This window comes from Diplotaxodon limnothrissa, linkage group LG18 (genome assembly GCF_057381915.1).
Source record: "Diplotaxodon limnothrissa isolate DT_005_m linkage group LG18, D_limnothrissa_male_GT1.1, whole genome shotgun sequence".
Taxonomy (NCBI): Eukaryota; Metazoa; Chordata; class Actinopteri; order Cichliformes; family Cichlidae; genus Diplotaxodon; species Diplotaxodon limnothrissa.
Genome location: NC_140613.1, coordinates 9582073 through 9601014, shown reverse-complemented (window position 1 = coordinate 9601014; position 18942 = coordinate 9582073). Strand labels below are relative to the sequence as shown.

General features: G+C 39.4%; 1 protein-coding gene across 1 annotated transcript in view; it reads right to left on the bottom strand.

Moving 5' to 3' along the window:
* st6galnac3 (ST6 (alpha-N-acetyl-neuraminyl-2,3-beta-galactosyl-1,3)-N-acetylgalactosaminide alpha-2,6-sialyltransferase 3) overlaps nt 1–18942 on the bottom strand; it is a 109780-nt gene that overhangs the window by 68091 nt on the left and 22747 nt on the right. Inside the window, exon 2 of the mRNA XM_085377614.1 lies at nt 10401–10580. Coding sequence (XP_085233740.1) covers nt 10401–10580 — 180 coding nt within the window. The remainder of the gene's footprint in view (nt 1–10400; nt 10581–18942) is intronic.

Here is an 18942-nt window from a genome sequence, read left to right as displayed (position 1 = left end):
CCGACAGGGAAATATATTAAATACACTGAAATTATCAAGGCAAAACAAAATAATGTCCTCCTACAGAATCTTAATGATGTTAGAAAACTCTATGATCGCTGTCTTACTGATAAATATTCTGCTGAAACGAACTCCTGAAAACACATTAAACAGCAGTTTTTTAAAAGATTAAAAGCACATTAAAAACCTTAAACACATGAAATGAGGAGACTTTTATATTCAGTCTTTAAATTGTGCAAACTGGCCACTTTATAAGGTACACCTTGCTAGTACTGTGTTGGACCCCTCTTTTTCCCTGATGAACCGTTGACACAAGCAGGATGGATCCATGTTTTCATGCTGTTTACACCAAATTCTGACCTTACCATTAAGCTATTGCAGCAGAAACGAGTGGTTCCTTGAATTACTGCTGCCTTCCTATCCCTGTAGATCAGGGCCTCAAGGCCTCAAGGGCTGGTGTCCTGCAGGTTTTAGATCTCATCCTGGGTCAACACACCTGAATCAAATGATTAGTTCATTATTGGCCCTCTGGAGAACTTCAAGACATGTTGAGGAGGTCATTTAGCCATTTAAATCAGCTGCGTTGGATCAAGGACACATCATCAGTTTCTGAACTACTTAGATCAGCCCATCTGGCGTCAACAACCTTGCCATGTTCAAATTCATTGTGCCTAATAAAAGGACCCACGAGTGTACATTCCCTTTCATTAAATTAAATGAGTTTTAAATACTGAATAAGTGGTTTCCTTCAAAATTATAATGCATTTGACGCAGTTTCGTCTTGTTTTGTTAGAGTTGTGATATATTTTATATGTGTTCAGTAATATTATTAAAGTGATGTTTTGGCAAGGGACTTTAAACAAAATGCATTTGGTGATTATTCATAAAAAAATATTAATCAGGGTTTTACGGGCCTCTATAATTTTCTTTTATTCCCCAAGACTGATGTCACACTGCCCAGAACTAACATAGATTAAGTTAATTGAATATGGGACCTCAGAGGTTACAGCTGCGAGGATGACAGAGAAGCAAGCAAGCTGTGTCATTTATCTTACTGTTACTGTATATATATATATTTTATATATCTTATTATATGTTACAGGAGCAAGGGGATTTGTAATGAATCTTCAGTAAGAGCCCTTAGCTACGCTTTGCCAACCGAGGAAAAAAGCCCTCACTGAATCCAAAATGGGAGATTTACCTAATTGAAGCTAATATGCTTGGTTTGTTTTGATGAGATTAAACTTACTTAAGTAAATGAATGCGCGGCAAAGTTGGGAAAAGAAAACGCACTGTGTCACGACTAAACCCTGTTCATCATTTGCTTAATGGAGAATAACTGTAATGTCACTGGTCTGAATGCAAATTGCATTTTTGCTGCACTTTTAATGCACTCTGGTTTCGAACGCAAAACTCTTTGGCATTTGATCAACAAGCACAAGAGTTTTAGAGTGCAAGCACAAGACAATCCACTAAAAACTGTTACAGCTCCTGGCTTATCAGCACTCACAACACGCTTACCACACAAGATCGGTTGCTGCAAAAGGGAACTACACAAAACTACCATTGGTTTTCTTTTGTATCTGACATGTTTCTTTCATACATAACTCCAGCTGACGCTGCTGGTATTGCCTTGTCTTTCATGTATGGATTCAATCACGGGTTAAGAAAGGATTTCTGGACCCAGTCTCCATTTACTGGGTGGTTGAGATAGACATCACCGCAGCCTTGAGCCGTCAGCAGCTCGTCCATCATCACCCCTCAGCCTAGCCCATAACTCCATCATGCCTTTTAGCACACACAGATTGGCTGGGCTCTGTGGGGAGCACTGACTGGCTAACTGTATGTGAAACATATGAGTTTGTCACTGGAAACCTACCAACAAGGAGCCCCTGAGCAAGGCATTTCACCATACTTCTGCTGCAGAGTAGCTGCTTAGTGACAAATAAACAAAAATTGAGGTTTTGGTTTTTAAAAGGCATGTGAGCAGTTTACAGTCACACAAATAAAACCAGCAGTGAACATTATTGTTTCTAATCTCATTTACATGCATTACAGAAGAGTGGAAACCTCATCTAATAACTACAAACCCCGTTGGAACACTTTTTATTCAGTATGCACTGGAATCTGGCTCCCAATAAATCTGAGTTTTACGTCCTATAAATCAATAAAAATGTTACGGCCTCCTCCTCTTCCTCTCCTCGCTTTGATTCATGTTTCAGTTCCATGTTCACGACGGCGCTGTTTCAGTGTGGCCTGCAGTAATCGCAAACAGAGTGCACTTTTATAATCCGAGTAATTCCGGCACTCTGATAAGTACGAAATCGACTCACCAAAGCTTTAGATTTTTAATGCATGAGCGTGTTAAAAATAAAGTGGGTTATTTAAAAAGCAGGCTTAATGCCGGGGACACAGCCATCATTAAATTATAGCACTGGGGTGTGAACTTAACCTTGGCTTGTTCATTAAAATGCTCTGAACACGATTAATTAATAAGCAATAATTATTACATTAACTTGCCAAATATTTCATTGTATGTCTCTGGGACTTCGAAGTCTTTCTGCTTAAAAAATTAGCTTCAGCTGTCTCCATGGGGGAAAGTGGTTCATTTCAAATGCTTCTCTTGGGGTGTTTACATTAAAATAAAGGAGAAAAGTACAGTTCACATTTGAAACCCCTTCTCAGAAACAAATGATTAAGAGGTACATTAACGAAACATGAAAATATCCCCACGTTTAGTTCTGCACGAGCTATTTATGAGTTCTTTTAATAATAACCACAGGTCGTCCAGTGGGAGGCAACCTTTTTTGAAACTTTGATTACTTAGATTCTTTGTAGTGATTTAGTTTTTTATTTGTTCAATTAATCTTGAGTAGCTTACAGTTTGTTTTATATAATGCAAGTATAGGACCAGGTAAAGTTCTGTGGATGTTTTGTTTGATTGTTTTACTGCTTTTATTCTTTTGTTTTGTTTTTATACATAACTGATGATGTAGTGCTAATTACCCAACATTTTACTTTTAGCATGTTAACCGAGTGAAACGGCAAAAGGGAGGTGGTGACCATAATAACTATAATAGCTTTTAGCATAGTATTCTCACTGTGAGCATGCAGTCCCTGTGTTTGTCGACTAATTGTGCTTTGAAACCTCAAGTCTGACCTTTGGCTGTTGCCATCTTGGGATTCTGGAGCTAGAAGAGGCATGCAAAGGGTAGAGTGTCTAGGAGATTACTCACGGGCATGGTTTTCAAATACATGGCCTCCACTTACTAAAGCATACCCAGTTTTATCATTTCATGGCTCACTCACACTACAGTGAAAGCAGGACCACAAACTCCTTGTGACAAAGGAAATTGGGTGGTCTTCCAGTGATTCAATTATATTTTTTCACATTCAATAACTGGTTGGAAGGAGTTGTGGTCACCAGCTAGTTGCCCAGAGTTTAAGCATGCCACACTCTTACCCCTTTTAATCAAGAGGCGACTGCACAGGTCACCCAGAGGGAGGCAACCTGTCTCCAATCAAAGACTTAACTATTTATAATAAATCACAGGCAGACTGGCAAAGGTTTCCAAACAGCAAATGTGCCAACACATTTGCTATCGGTCTATGCACAATTCGCCTGTGACATGTCTCTTTGCTTAAGGGGACTTGACTTAACTAGTTTCCAACTTGCTGTATTCTGGCTATATTCCTCTCTAACAGTAAGGCTGCCAAGTACCTGTCATTTTGCAGTCAAATCATCATCCTGCACCAACTACATTACTATTTGTTGAGGAATTTCTGAATTTCTGCTTTAGATCTATGAGAGTCTGGTTGAATTCTGCATGTAAGTAGTTAATGTGAATTTCTGTGTACACAGATGGATAATAGATTTGCAATTTTAACCAATTCATCACAGTTAATTGCTGTGTTATCACAAACTGATAGCAGACTGCCTCCATCATATTGCTGTTTTATGGCCGTCTCAACAAAACAAAGGCACCCTGAAGACAGCAGCTGACAGCGAGTGATTACACACCAAGTCGCTGTCTATAAAGCAACTGTTTCAAGGGCAACAAAACACAACTTTGTTGCACATGGTTACAATAATTCTGATCATGCTCCAACACTGTTTTCAAAAAGTGCGACTGTGACATTATCCGACATGGAAACATATGAATCCTTGGATTTAATGCTTGAGAACATGAAAGAAAAACAAAGTGTCCCAAGGTCATAAACAAGTAAGCAATGGGGTGATTGTTTTTCCCCCACAAACTACCACAATCACACATCTTTCTCCAACCAGAGGAGTCGCCCCCTGCTGGATATTAGAAAAAATGTTGCTTGAAACCTGCATTGTCTTTTTACTTCAACACAGCTACAAGCACAACCTTGAGCTGCTAGCATGGCAGTGGACTTGCGTGCTGTAGTATTTTAAGCTTTAAACTTTTAGACCAGGAGTCACCAAACATCCCTCACTAGATTAAAGGCTTTGTTATACATGTTTAATTAATCCTATTAATCCTTGTCTAAACAACAAATGGTGCTAAATGAATGTTTACAGCACCATTACGCTGCTTCCCCTACCTATAGTGCTTTCTGGGTTGGGTAACTTACAAATTACTTTCAAATTAGAGGCTCAATATTTCTAAGTAGCAGCAGCTAACTTACACTCACTGGCCACTTTGTGAGGGTAACCTGTTCAACCGCTCAGTAGCATAAATATCTAATCAGCCGATCACATGGCAGCAACTTAATATATTTAGGCATGTAAACTAGGCCAAGGCAACCCACTGAAATTCAAAGTGAGTATTAGAATGGAAAAGAAAGGTGATTTAAATAACGTGGCACGGTTGTTGTAAGACTGGCTGATCTGAGTGATTCAGAAACTGCTGATCCAATGGGATTTTCCTGCACAACCATCTTTGGGGTTTACAGAGGGTTTACAAAAAAAACGAAATAGAAAATATCCAGCAGTTCTGTGGGTGAAAACGTCACCAGTTATGCAGAAGAGCATCTGGGAATGTACAACATATCAAACCTTGAAGCAGATTTGCTATAGAAGGTAAAGCTCAAATCATCTTAAACTGGCTCCTTGAACATGACAATGAGTTTGCTGTGCTCAAATGACCTCCACAGTCACCAGATGTAGTGAAACGGGAGCGTCCCATCACGCATGTGTGGTCAACATATCTACAGCTGTGTGATACTATCATGTCAATATGGACCAAAATCTCTCAGAAATGTTTCCAACACCTTGTTGAATTTATGCTACAATGAACTAAAGAAGTTCTGACTGCAAAAGGTTTGATCCAGTTGCAAAGTGATTGAAGAGTGTAAATGTCTTTCTGACATCTTATCTGACATTTAATCACAAATCCTATTTCATAACAAGGTAAACCTGGATACTACAAATAAATACAAAAAACATTTTATCATTATAAACTAATAAAAATAAGAAAAAAAAGGCATTTTAACCAGATGTTTCCCAGACATTCTAATCTAAACACCAACACTAACTCTGAAACACATAATTCTTCACTAACACAGGTTTAATTGTTTGGCATTATTTGAGCAATCAAAGCACAATCAAAGCAGATGGTTTTGGATGTTATGTAACAGATGTTTATGAAGACAAGTTTTAATTGGTGCAAGCAATTTTATTTTATCTCTTGTCTGCAAGGAGCTGATAACAACTTAGAGAGGACTTACATACAATAATGCATATTTTATTAGCCGGTGCAACACGGGCCACAAACAAGAAGCTTTCTCATTAACGTCCATTAGTATCCACAAAGTGCTCCAAAACTCAGACCACTTTCGAAACACACACAGTGGAAAACGTTGTGAGAAAGGCCTGCATTTAAAATGCTCACGTCCAAATGAAAATATAGAGTTTCTCCCTCGCTCTGTTATGGACCAGACACATGGATGTAAAGTGCCACAAGAAAAATGTTTTCTATTTCTCCCGAAAGCAGCGCAGGAACAATTTATCACAGCTGGAGACAGACTCAATCAAATGAATAAAATAAGGCAGGCCATACCCCTGCTACCGGGTTATGCATTATACATGTTTGCGAGAGGTTTATAACACTTCAAATGACACCTCACTGGGGATCATGTGAGATTGCCTTACTGTCCAGGTGAAATGCTACAGCTTCTAAAGGTGCTGCTGTGTACTTAACAGAGGCTGACAGCTCACACAGCAGGCCTTCATTCCCGACTTCATCACTTACGACACCTGGCGCGGGAGTATCGCCTTGACCAGACCTCCACAATTTCATCCATCCTTTGTCAGAAATTTCATAAGAGTGCAGAGCACTTTTGACACTCATTCTCAGGCCAATCACTGCCTTCCTGATTAGATATAGAGAACTCACTGGTGGGGGAATTTGAGCCAAAAGAGGCCTAATTCTGTAGAAGCTGCCAGTCTTTTTTACGATGATTTACATAAATCTCCATGGGGAGAGGGCAGTGATTTAAGCAGTCTTGTCTGGAGGCAGAAGGAGGTGCAGACGTAGAGACTGGTGTAAAGTGTGATTGCCTCTGGGCCCATGTTGTGTGGATGAAACTCTCCAGAGGCAGAGGATGGCGCTCTGCATTAATCTGCGAGTATCATCCTGCTGAATATAAGACATCCACTTCACATGAATTGACTTCGAATTCTCATTTTCACCCGGAAATGTTACACACATTCATGCTTAGTAAAATGTACATTTTTTAAAACATTTTTTCACCATGACTACTCAATATCCAATAGCATAAGCACAATGGGCTGTGTTTAAACAGGCTGCCTTCCCAAACAATAAACACAGCTTGGTTTTTACATTTTGATGTGGTGGGAATTAAAAGGCTTTGATATTTCAATTTCCATAAATTGTGCAGGGAATATACAGCACAAAGCTGTTTGAAGGCAGAGGAATGGGATCACGGACACGGGTGTTTGGGATTAAAAATAAATAACACTCACAAGGGACATTAAAACGAGCATTTTCAGATCCATCACAGAGAATCTGATATAATAAATTAAGAAAACTCTTAAGGGGGTGCTCTATTTTGAATAGACTACACCTTCATTGTGAAGGTGAATGCTTATAGAATATAAATGTACTGCAGGAGAAAGGGTTACTCAAGTATGAAGTATTATTATATTACAAATGTGTTGCATTATCAAATGTTTACAAAAAAACATAGTGGGGAAAATAAGTATTTGATGCCCTGCTGAATTTGCAAGTGTGATTGCTTACTAAGAAATTAAAAGTCACTAATTTTATGGTTGTTTCATTTTAATAGAGAGAGACAGAAACAGATTATATATTTGATTGCCTACAATCCCTGATTCCTGCACACACAGATGAGAGATTACAATCAGTCAGTTACTCCTGATCTCATCTTGTTTCATGTATAAAGCACACCTGACCACAGAATCCGTTTGTTTCATTCCAGTTCTTCCACCAGCATAGAGAAGACCAAAGAACTGTAAAGGTTAGAATAATTATTCAAAAAAGGAAGAAATATAAAAGAAACATCAGTTGCCCTCAGTCTAACACCATGTACCTCCATCCCTCAGCCAGAAGCTTCAAGTTGGGTCATAGATGGGTCTTCCAGTATGACAAATGACCCAAAACATACCGCTAAGGCAACAAAGGAGTGGCTAATGAAGAAGCACATCAAGGTCATGGAGTAGCATAGCCACTCTCCAAACCTCAATTCTACAGAAAATCAGTGGAGTTGGCTGAAGCTATGAGTTGGCAAGTGACAGCCAAGAAACCTAAAGGCTCTAAAGTGTTTCTGTAAAGAGGAGTGGGCCAAAAACTCCTGAGATCTGTTCAAATCTGATGACCAACTGCAAGAAATGAAATGAAAATTAAACTGCCATAAAAATTAGAGACACGTACACTTCTTAAGTGAGCAAATTCAGCTGGCATTTAGCTAATTATTTCCCCTAATGTATATCTATGTAAAATGTGAGATGCCTTTATCATAAGCAGCAGAAACATTTTCCTCTAAAATAAAATATATGTAAGAATATGTGAAAGATACTTTATTAATATTAGGAAGATTAAAGCCAAATATTGAAGAATTACACCTGCACCTCTGTCATTAATTTAAAAACATCTTTTAATCTGCTTATGCTCTCTTAATCTTCTTAGTTTGCCTTGATAGCTGAAATGACTTTTTTACCTTCGGTTTTGTTTGTTAGTTTTACTGAAATCCTGAATTCTGTTATTTACTGGGAACTAGAGCAGGGAGATATGACCAAAAATATTTATCATGATATACATTTGAAAATTTGCGATAACGATGATATAATTGACACTAGACAAAACACTTTACAACTCCACAACTTTATTAGTGCAAAAAACAAAAACCATCAATGTATTTTCACTTAAACAAGCAGCTGTTTTTTATGTGCATTAAAGTTATATAAAAATTTAACAGTGCAAATGCAAATTCCTTGCTGACCAAAAGGCATTTCCGGTGGAAATTGGCCGACATATCCTCAGCATAACCATGTATAATATCCACAAAACTTAAAGAGAGGTTATACACACACAATACGGTAATATTATGTTGAAGCACAGTATGTATCACTCCGCGAGGCTCCTGCCTACGATAGCCGTAATGCTCCGACAATCCATCAAGCGATGCGGGTTCGTAGCTTAGCAAAGTCTGACGGGTGAAAGCTAAACCAGTTCCACACCACTGAAGTTGCAGCATTTTTACAAACCAGTTCTGGTTCATCCGTTTCATTCAACGATCTGCTTTCGCCCTTCTCATTCTCCGTCGCCGCCATACTTTTTCCGCCATGTGAGTATGAAAACAAAGGCACTGCGTTTAACCCATATTCTATCGCGATATTTCATTTTCTTATCTTTGCCCAATATTATACCGGTATTACCATGAACTGTATGATATGGCCCAGCCCTACTGGGAACTTCTTGGCTCTTTATCACATTTGAAGTTAACCCTTTGGCTTTTATTATGGTTTAAAAGTGTGTGTGTTTATGTGTGGGGTGTGGCCAATTTGATTGGCAAGGGGGCAGACACAAGTTGCTGGAGCCAATCACGTCAATCCAAGGCTTCACCTCTGCTAACTGAGGCCACTGAACTCCACTGTGTTGCAGTACTGGTGGTTTTTGAGGGCATTTAATGAAACTGACTGACACAATATTAAATCCCGCTGTGTGGTACAACAGTCTGCACTGATCAGTATTTTATCAGTTTGTTACTTAGCTTAATTAGTAAAATAATTCCCAACTCAAAGAGCTGGAAAGAAGTTCACACCCCAAAATCAGTGCTGCAGCACGCTGGATTGTTTTCACACATTTTGATGTGACGGTTGCTATAACATGAGGCTGAGCTAGCTAGACATAAAGAAATAAATATATTGGGGACTGTAGTTAGATAAAAGATAAATTAAAAAATAATAATAATTAAAAAGGGCAGCACGGTGGCACGGTGGTTAGCACTGTTGCCGCACAGCAAGAAGGTCCTGAGTTCAATTCCACCATCAGGCCGGGGTCTTTCTGTGTGGAGTTTGCATGTTCTCCCCGTGTTTGCGTGGGTTCTCTCCGGGTACTCCGGCTTCCTCCCAAAGTCCAAAGACATGCAGCTTGTGGGGATAGGTTAATTGGACAATCCAAATTGTCACTAGGTGTGAATGTGCGAATGAATGTGAGTGCAAATGGTTGTTTGTCCCTGTGTGTTGGCCCTGCGACAGACTGGCGACCTGTCCAGGGTGTACCCTGCCTCTCGCCCTATGACAGCTGGGATAGGCTCCAGCGCCCCCCGCGACCCTGAAAAGGATAAGCGGAAGCGAATGGATGGATGGATGGATGGATAATAATTAAAAAGACATAAAAAAGAAGTTTGAGTTCTTTAAGAAATGACGTCTTTGCCATCACAGTTGTTGTTGCAAGAGGGATCATTTTGTTCCAGAGAGTTTGAATCCTGGCGGGTCTATTGTTAATCTTTAGTGATTAAAAAATAAAATGATAAAAGATATATTTTACTTGAATCAAAATCTTTTGTTGTTTATTTTGCCTAAAGACAATCGAGTTCATTTCCCTTACTTTGACTTGATACATTTAGCTTAGTTTGCTGCACCTCGCCTGCAGATGCACCTGACCCTCAAAGTTTGAAATCCACTGAATTAGCATTTTTTTAAATTTCATATAGAAATCATCAGCATCTATTATCAGCATATGTTGATAATTTAACATTCATCGCATTTACATACAGTTTCGAAAACAATTGACAGTCTTCTGATTTTTTTTATGCGAATAATATGAAAAAACACATGAGAATAGAAGTGCAAATGTTATCTAGCATCTACAAATAAATGAACACTTAGTGAGATGTAACAGCTTAACCTATGTGTGTCTTCCCTGTAGTTCCAGGTGTTTGTTCCTCACCTCCTGTTTAGGAATGCTGACGTATCCCAGGTGGGGCTTGTAAGGCTTGTATGGCTGCTTGGAGAACAACGTCTCGCCAAATACAGGCTGAAAGAGGAAGGAGGGCTTCTCAGAATAGTTCACCACCACCACAAAGAGCGACACTGCCACAATCAGACTGGTCGCGATCAGGGACTTCCTCTGTGGAGGGAGAGAAAGCACATTCATGAGAAGCCTGACCAGTGCACAGAATAAAACCTGAATATATGTTAGAGCAAATCTAAATGTGGCCTTTCAGTATTTTCTGTGGTTTAACAGCTTGGGCTGAATGATAAGCAGAGAAGAAGATTTGCAGTTTCATCGTAAAACTGTAACTGTGAAAGTCAACTATTTGTTTTGAAAATAAAATAGCATGATAAAAACATATTTACACTAAAAAGATAATTGTGTGTTAGATTCCAGATGCCAACAGTGCACACAGTTGTGCATGAAACTTAGTGGGGAAAACAACACTTTAACATTTAATAACACTGAGCTCAAAGGAAAAGATCAGTGAAAACAAGTTCAGCCAACAGTGGCACGATTCTTTCAGCAAACTCAATACATGTTGACGCTGCAAACCCCTAAACTAGATTTAATCTTATTCTTCAAAGATTTCAAAACAGAAAGTTAAAGCTTTAAGTTGATTATTTCACTTAACAAGACATCACAAGACATACAAACACAAATATATTGAGTACATTAGAATACAACATGATATACACAAATTTCTCTAACTGTAATTTTGTGTGGTGATTTATTTTCACTCCTGATAATCTCACAAGGTCAGGCTCTGCTGTTTGTTTGTTAGTTACTGAGCGTGTGCATTTTGCACAGCTAAATAGGTAAAATTGAAGGTGACAATCATTTACCAGGATGATTGCTCGTACACATCACCAGGAATTCATGGCATTGAGCTTCATTTTTGTTAAATATGATGCCGCATTTTAATGTCCTAATACCACCGCATACAGTTAGGTTCACGGATATTTAGCACTATGACCCAGCTTTTGTTATTTTGCCTTCGTATATGACAAAATGTAGCTTAAATGATACTTTAAATAAAAAATTTAAAGTATTGCATCAACTGTTTTAGGAAATTCTCCATTTTTCATAGGCTGACATGATTTTAAATATGAGTGTTCACATCACCAAATACTGTTTCCTTCTTTGATATGCTCTGTTACACCCTTACTGCAGCCGCCTTCAGTTGGCGCTTGTTTGTGCAACTCTCTGCCTTCAGTTTTTTTGTATTTGATAACTAAAAAAACATGCTCCGCTAGGTTGAAATCATGTGACTGACTTAACCATTAAAAAAAATGTCCCATTTCTTTACCTTCAGAAACTCTGGGGTTGCTTTTGCAGTATGTTTGGGGTCATTATCCATTCGCACTGTACAGGACTGTCCGATCAGTTTTGCAGCATTTGGCTGACTCTGAGCAGAGAGTGGGTCCTGTACACTTCAGAATTCATCCTGCGGCTTCTATCAGCAGTCACATCAGTAATAAACACCAGTGGCCCAGTTCCACTGGCAGCCATGCATGCTCTTGCAATAACATTGCTTTCACCATGTTTGACAGATTTGTTGTGTTTCTTGGACCATGAGCTCTTCTTCACTCACCCTCCTTTCACTCTAGTTGTTTATACATATACACCATTTTGCATGTCATATTCTAACTCTAACCTGTGTGTTATTTGTCCCGTCTCTCTCCCCTCATACCCCACCGGTCACAACATAGCTGCACCTCCCTGAGCTTGGTTCTCCCGAAGGTCTCATCCTGTTAAAAGGGAATTTTTTGTCCCACTTTTGCCAATAGCTTGCTTGCAGGGGGTCATCTGATGGGACTTCTGTCTATTTTTGTAGGGTCTTTAACTTACAATATAAAGTGCCTTAATGCAATGTTAATTAAATTGCATCAAAGTCCTCTTCTTGGTTATATCTATGCAAAGAGGGATTTTTTAAATAATTGGATGCTCTTTTAGATGTTTTGTGGCAAACTTGGCCTTCTTGTTCACACCTTTGTAGTTTCTCTATGTTCATGTCGATTTTAACAATGGTACATCTAATTCATTGAGAGTGTTCTTGACTTGGTTAGACGTTGTGAGGACGCACTAATTTTGTTAAACCTCTTGAATTAAAAGTGAAAGCCTGCAGATTAATGACATCTTGGTTGTCTGCTTAAAATGCAATTTTTAGTGTATACAAGAGGTAAATTGTGTTACTGTTCAGAACTTTATTTATGGGCCTAATTGTATTACATTAGGTTGGAGAAGGAAGACAACCTTGTGACTGAATAAGCCTCATGCACAAGAACCTCTGTAATGGATTTTTTGACTATTTTGGGGAAATCTGAATGGGTCAGTCAGTGTTTTGAGTTCAAGGCAAGACTAGCTGCTTGTTGAATGTCCAATGACTCACTGAGTTGTCCTATTTGTGTAGAGTACAAAAAAACTCTATACAAGACCGTACCTCCTGTGTGCCCATGTCTTTTCTCCACTATATCAATTTTTTGTCATAATAAATTTATCTAGTTTTATACTCTTCATCTCTCCTGAAAGATTACTTCTGCAAGAAGAAAACCAGGCCCCACTGTATTTTCCACAACAACTCGCTAATAAATAATAGAGAATTGTATTTGCCTGGCTTGTAGTCATAATCCTGAAACAGAGTAAACACGACCATCGGTTTTGATCAAAACTCAAAAAATGATTTGTTTTCATGATACTGTAAAAAGAGTTCACCACTGCTAGATACTGATGCATCTGCTAATACAGCTTAACTGTCTGAGTAAAACCTCCTACAGAACAAATGAGGATATAAGTGCATCTTTCTAGGGCCCACGGAGATATGAGCACTCGTTCTGTGAGAGGATGTTTTCAAGTCAGAAACTTTATAAGGGAAGAAAATGAAAGTTAAATTCAATCATTATGTTTTCAATTACAGACTTGTGAGTCACAATATCCTCTTCCTTTCACTTCAAATACATCGAATATGAAAAGATTCCTGTGAAGTCCTCCTCCTTCCTATGTAGTCAATTTGCAGAGATTAACCCTTAATCTCTGCTCACTGACACACGCAATTTCCCTCTTTCTAGTGTGACTGAGCCAACACACCTTGAAAAAGCTGAGCTGGCACAGGCAAAGTCGTAATCAATTCTGTAGGAGCGTCACAGCTCAGCTTGAGGTTACTCGACAGACGTTCGTGGCTCTCAGATGATGATTGTGTTCTACTTTTCATCTGGTTGCACTAATGCACTGACTGTGCATAAATGATATGAGCTTCTTTTCTGTTTCAATATTTTTACTAATGAAGCAACAGCTGGGGCTGCATTAATACAAACGGTGCACAACAGCCCCACGATCATATGGAGGTAAGAGGTATTACGGCCTGGCTGAAAGAGCTGAGTGATGAATAATGGATAAAAGATGGAGGACAAGGAAGGGTCTCACAGACAAGAAGATATTGGCAGGGCAGAGCTGGAGATCAATAGATACAAGAGAGAAAGAATCGGACTGTAGTGAAAGAAATCTGAGGCATGCTACAACAGCTCTCAGCCAGAGGGTGATGATAGACTGCAGCAGAGCCAGAGATGCTTTATTTTTTTTCTCTTTTATTCCAGGAAACTTTAATAATGTGCTGCCAATATAACACACGGCAGCAGGAAAGTCTGGGTTTTTAAGAAGGTGCTGTTTTGCAAATTCTTTGAATTTATCTGATGTTGGGGAGATTGAATGTGGCGCGTGGTAATGGTGAAGCCCCCACCGCCAGCCTGCCTGCACCACCACAAGCTCTGATCTCCAACATTAAACATCCCAAGGGAGACACCGGAGGCTGTGCTCTTCAGAGATGAGATCAAACATTTGGTGTGCGGTGGGAGTGGGGTTGAAAAAGACGGCGACCATTTGCTGCCCTGACAAGCCTATCACACTTTACCAGTTGCATGTTTGTTGCATCATACATCATTTCATGGCATTACAACCATCTTTGATCATAAACAGACTCTCAACTTTGATCTGGCATGAAAACAGCACAAAGGGGACCAATGAGAAATCCCTTTTCCACTCGATCAGTACTTTACAAAATAATATATAACACTTTCCTGAAAGAACAGTCAGTTATATGCCACCCCCCCCCAAAAAAAAAGAACAAAAAAGTGGCAGGTCGAGGTTTCTGAAAATGTGCTGTAATAGCCAGTCATCAAGAGTCCATAATGGAGCATGAAACCAATCCTTTATAAAGCAGGAGGGTTCATCATGAGGGGGAAAAAACAACCCTCGGCTCAGTCTGCAGAGCTGCAGCATCCATCTGTTCTCATGAGGACAGAAAATTTCCTTGTCTCCTTCAACCTCAATCTGGCCACAAATCACAGGGGAAATGATGTGTCAAAGACTGGAGGCGATTGGAGGGCTCCATGTGGGCGTTGTGGGGCACTGAACCTCCACTAGCTCGAGCGAAAGACTCACAACTTCTCTCCTCGTTTGCTCATCCATCAGGGTGATCACGAGTCAGCCTGTTGAGGCGTGTGACACAGAAATTGAAAGGCTCAGTATCAAAGGAGGAGTACAGTCGGGGAGTGGGACCATTAACACCATCATAGAGGCAGCAGAACAGCTATAAAGTTTCAACATTCGGTCAATGTTAAAACATTTCGCTTGAGCAATATGACTCCATATGCAGCTGCAACGACCTTGTTTGCCATCACGAGATCAGACAATGATGGCCATTAACGGCACAGGCACTTAATGGCTGTAGCCTGGGAACGTTTCATATAATGCGCGCCGTCTGAAGGCTCTGAGTTGTCTATTTTTAAAAGTGCTAAAACCTACTCTTAGGAGATATTGATCTCAGTTCACCGGCAGACTGTGTGGGATCACTGGGCTCTGGTACATGAGAGAGCCATAATTTCCCCCCAGTCCCTCCTGCAGGGAGCCTGTATGAGCAGATTGCACACAGGAAGCTAGCAAAAGGTTATTGATGGCCAGCTTGTCCATTTGTGGCAATGACCAAACTGACTTGTCAGTTGTGCAGAAATTGAGCAATAGCAAGCTATGTGTTGTTATAAAGTACATTCAATCAAATGTCTGTATTTCTGTTTTATGCTATTTATTTTTACATTTTTACAGCTTTAGCTTTAGAGATCACACAAACACATTTTTATTTGCTTATAGTACTTCATCTGTAACAACACTACAGTAATACATGTAAAGCTTCATAATAAAGGCTCAAAAACCTCAGAAACATTTTTAGCTGATTAGTCAGTGTCACTGACTTCAAATGAAGTACTGTGCAACAGTTTTGAGGCATTTCTTATTTCTTTATGTTTTGCTAGTAAAATAGGAAGCACAGTAGGTGCAGCAATTTACTGAAATGTGTTCACACATACACGGAAATACAGTTCATAAGATAAAAACAGAGTTTGTACAATTCTGTAGGCGCTCACTGTTGTAGCTCTCAGGTACAACACAGGCTGCCGTGCCAAAGTGTCTACAGATACAACTTAAAACTGGTTCTTTACTAGGTTGTCTGTGTGTGTAGATACTATATTTGCTCATCCCTTGGGTTAGGAGTCTGTTTTTATGCTTGAATGATTTATTGGTCCGTGTCTTAACCACAAAAAAAACCCAGTCCTCTGAAAATGGTAAATTGGTCAGGTACAAAGACTGGACTAAAAATGAGTGATAAAGCAGACCATGTCCAAAGAACACCCACACCTGCTGAGGTGCTAGCCACGATGGTTGTGGTGGATTGGTTGGGAGCTCTGTTTGTAGTTTTAGTTTTTCCACTCAGGTTTTCACAGTCCTCAGTCTTATAGTAAGATAAGATATGACAAAGATTGCCATCCTTTCATTTTGACAAAGTAATTATTGTATTTGGGTTTATAATGCACGACCAAGGAGGTGATTTCAGAATTCCTGGAATAACACCACCCATCCCATCTGTAAACATTTAAAATTGTCTCACTCCTTCACTGAAGGCATTTTTACTTACAATGGAGTGTTATCACTTTTGTTTATGAAAAAGATCTGATACCTTCACTAAATATTACTAACTACGTAAATCACTAGGGCACTTTTCTTACTAATTAAACAACAAAAAAGGTATAATAAATCTGTAAACTGCAGAATAATCAACAAGTCGTGCGCAATTCACTTGTGTGATGAATAAAAATTCAAAGCAAATTAGCTGTTTATTTCCTCATGCATATATAGTGCATTCAAAATTTCACCTCCATCAGGCTCTATCTGAGCATGAAGAGAATACAATTTCCCACAAAGACTAATGCTCCAGCTCAGTAAACAACAGGGCCACACAGTAGTTCAATCCAAAAAGCTAATGGCAGTGGGTATTGGAATAATGAGAGGCTCAACCTGAAGAAAATGGCTCATGAAAAAACATATCTGGTAGCTATTTTTGAGTGTCTCATGGGCAATGGGCAAAAAACAGAAAATTACATTTGCAATGCAAAAACGCTACCTTGCTGGCTCCTGATTCTCTCCACCACGGTCCAGCGAGCAGTTAAAATCCAATTTCAATTAAGGTGTTTGAGAAAATATTTGAGGAGCCTTACTCTCACTCTTCCTCTTCCTCTTCATAGTGCTAGTGTTTCTCTCCAAGGCAATAAGACAGAAATATAAACAAAGAACCACTCCTGAGATTAAAAGAGGGCCCAGGCACATTACTTCACTCGTGTCATATTTCCAGCAAAGGTCTCGCTTCAAAGCCATCCAAGTACAAGATAACAAACTATTCTTTTCCCGGCGGAGGAAGAGGCCGAGTCTTTGCTGCCAGTAACACGGTCACGCACAGGTTCCCCTTCAAATTTCACCCACGGGAGCCTAGACTGCCACAGGAACTGAGAAATGATGTTAATATAATTTTCGGCTGTATCTGCATTTAGATTAGGTTCATCACTGTCTTATCAAGTTAATTGAGGAGTTATTTCTACGTTTAAACTTAATCTGCTTCAGTAAAGTTTCATGAAGGCATCACGTGTGTCACACTCACAAGTTCATGCTCTCACTTCTGTCTTTGAAAGGAATGTGTGGAGCGGCTATAGCGATCCATCTTGTCAAAATGGGATAAAAGCATATAGAGGGTATTTTATTATTTTCTGTTAGAGTTTCACTTCTCCAGGCAGAGGGATAGTTCCAGTGTTAGCAGAACTACAGGCCTAAAGAGCCAACATAAATGTTATGACAAGAACCACTTCATGCTCAGCTGATATCTGTCGCATATGGTCCCTAATTACTGCCATTGGAATCACTCATTGTTATTCCCAGTATATCCTATGTTCCTTCTATTAATGCTGGAAGTGGGAAATGAACTCCCTGGTGCATGTCTCGCTCTCTCATGAGCAGTATCACATTTCCATTTTTGTCTTTGGGCTATGCAACAAGGAGGGTGGATAGTTACAATAATAAGTGGATGACAACAGTACTGGTTACAACCTTACAGAAAAGTATATGACAGTTGGATCAGATCACCCTACAGTGCCAAGTGTGAAAAAAGGTATGCCAAGTCAAACGTATTCTAGTTTAGATTTATGTTACAAAATGTAAGCATGCCTACTGACAGCATTTTTCACCTTTGTTTTTCACAAACTAAACTGTAGAGTCTAGACCTGAAGGGAAAAATCCAATAATATTCATATTTAAAGGTGCAAAAAGGCAAACCTTGTAGTGCTTAAGTTTTCATTTTCAAGAGATGAATATAGTTGTATTGTGGTTATTGACTACAATACCCTTGAACATTTTGATTCTGAATAACTATGAAGTTGATGCTGCTTTGTTGTAGAAAAATGGACTGTTGGCATAACTATGATCGTATAAAGTAGCATTATGAATTTAAACTTGACATGGGTTTAAAGTCTTAGCCACCACTCATTTCTTTATATTTAAAGAAAGGTAGGAAAATGGGAACTAGGTGCAGCGATTTATTGAAGCATGTGCAAACATAAATAGAAATAAAGTCCATCCATCCATTTGCTTCCGCTTATCCTTTTTCAGGGTCACGGGGGACGCTGGAGCCTATCCCAGCTGTCATAGGGCGAAAGGGTACACCCTGGACAGGTCGCCAGTCTGTCGCAGGGCTAAATAAAGTATATGGGGTAAAACCAGAGCTTCTTCAAAGCTTTTCTTTGGATGATGGCTGCATGTTTTTGATCTCATCTCTGTTTAAAAAGACTTCTGGTTTCTGGGAGGCCAATCCGTGACCTATAGTGTTTGTGTGTTTGTGATGATTGTTATGCTGCCAATCAGACACTTTCTGGATGGTGCTGCAAAATAGCTCAAACTCTGACAGTGCTTTGCTGTGTTCATAATTCCATGAAATCTGACAAAATCTCCAGGACCACTGGCTGAAATATAGCCCCAAACCACTGTGTTTTACAGATAGCTCTCACTGTACACTCTCCTGACCTCATCCAAATATTCTGATGATGAATTGAACCAAAAATTTGTTCCAAGTTTCACTTCCCTAAGAATGGCTTCTTGACAGCCACCCTTTAACTCAGACCATTTCCAA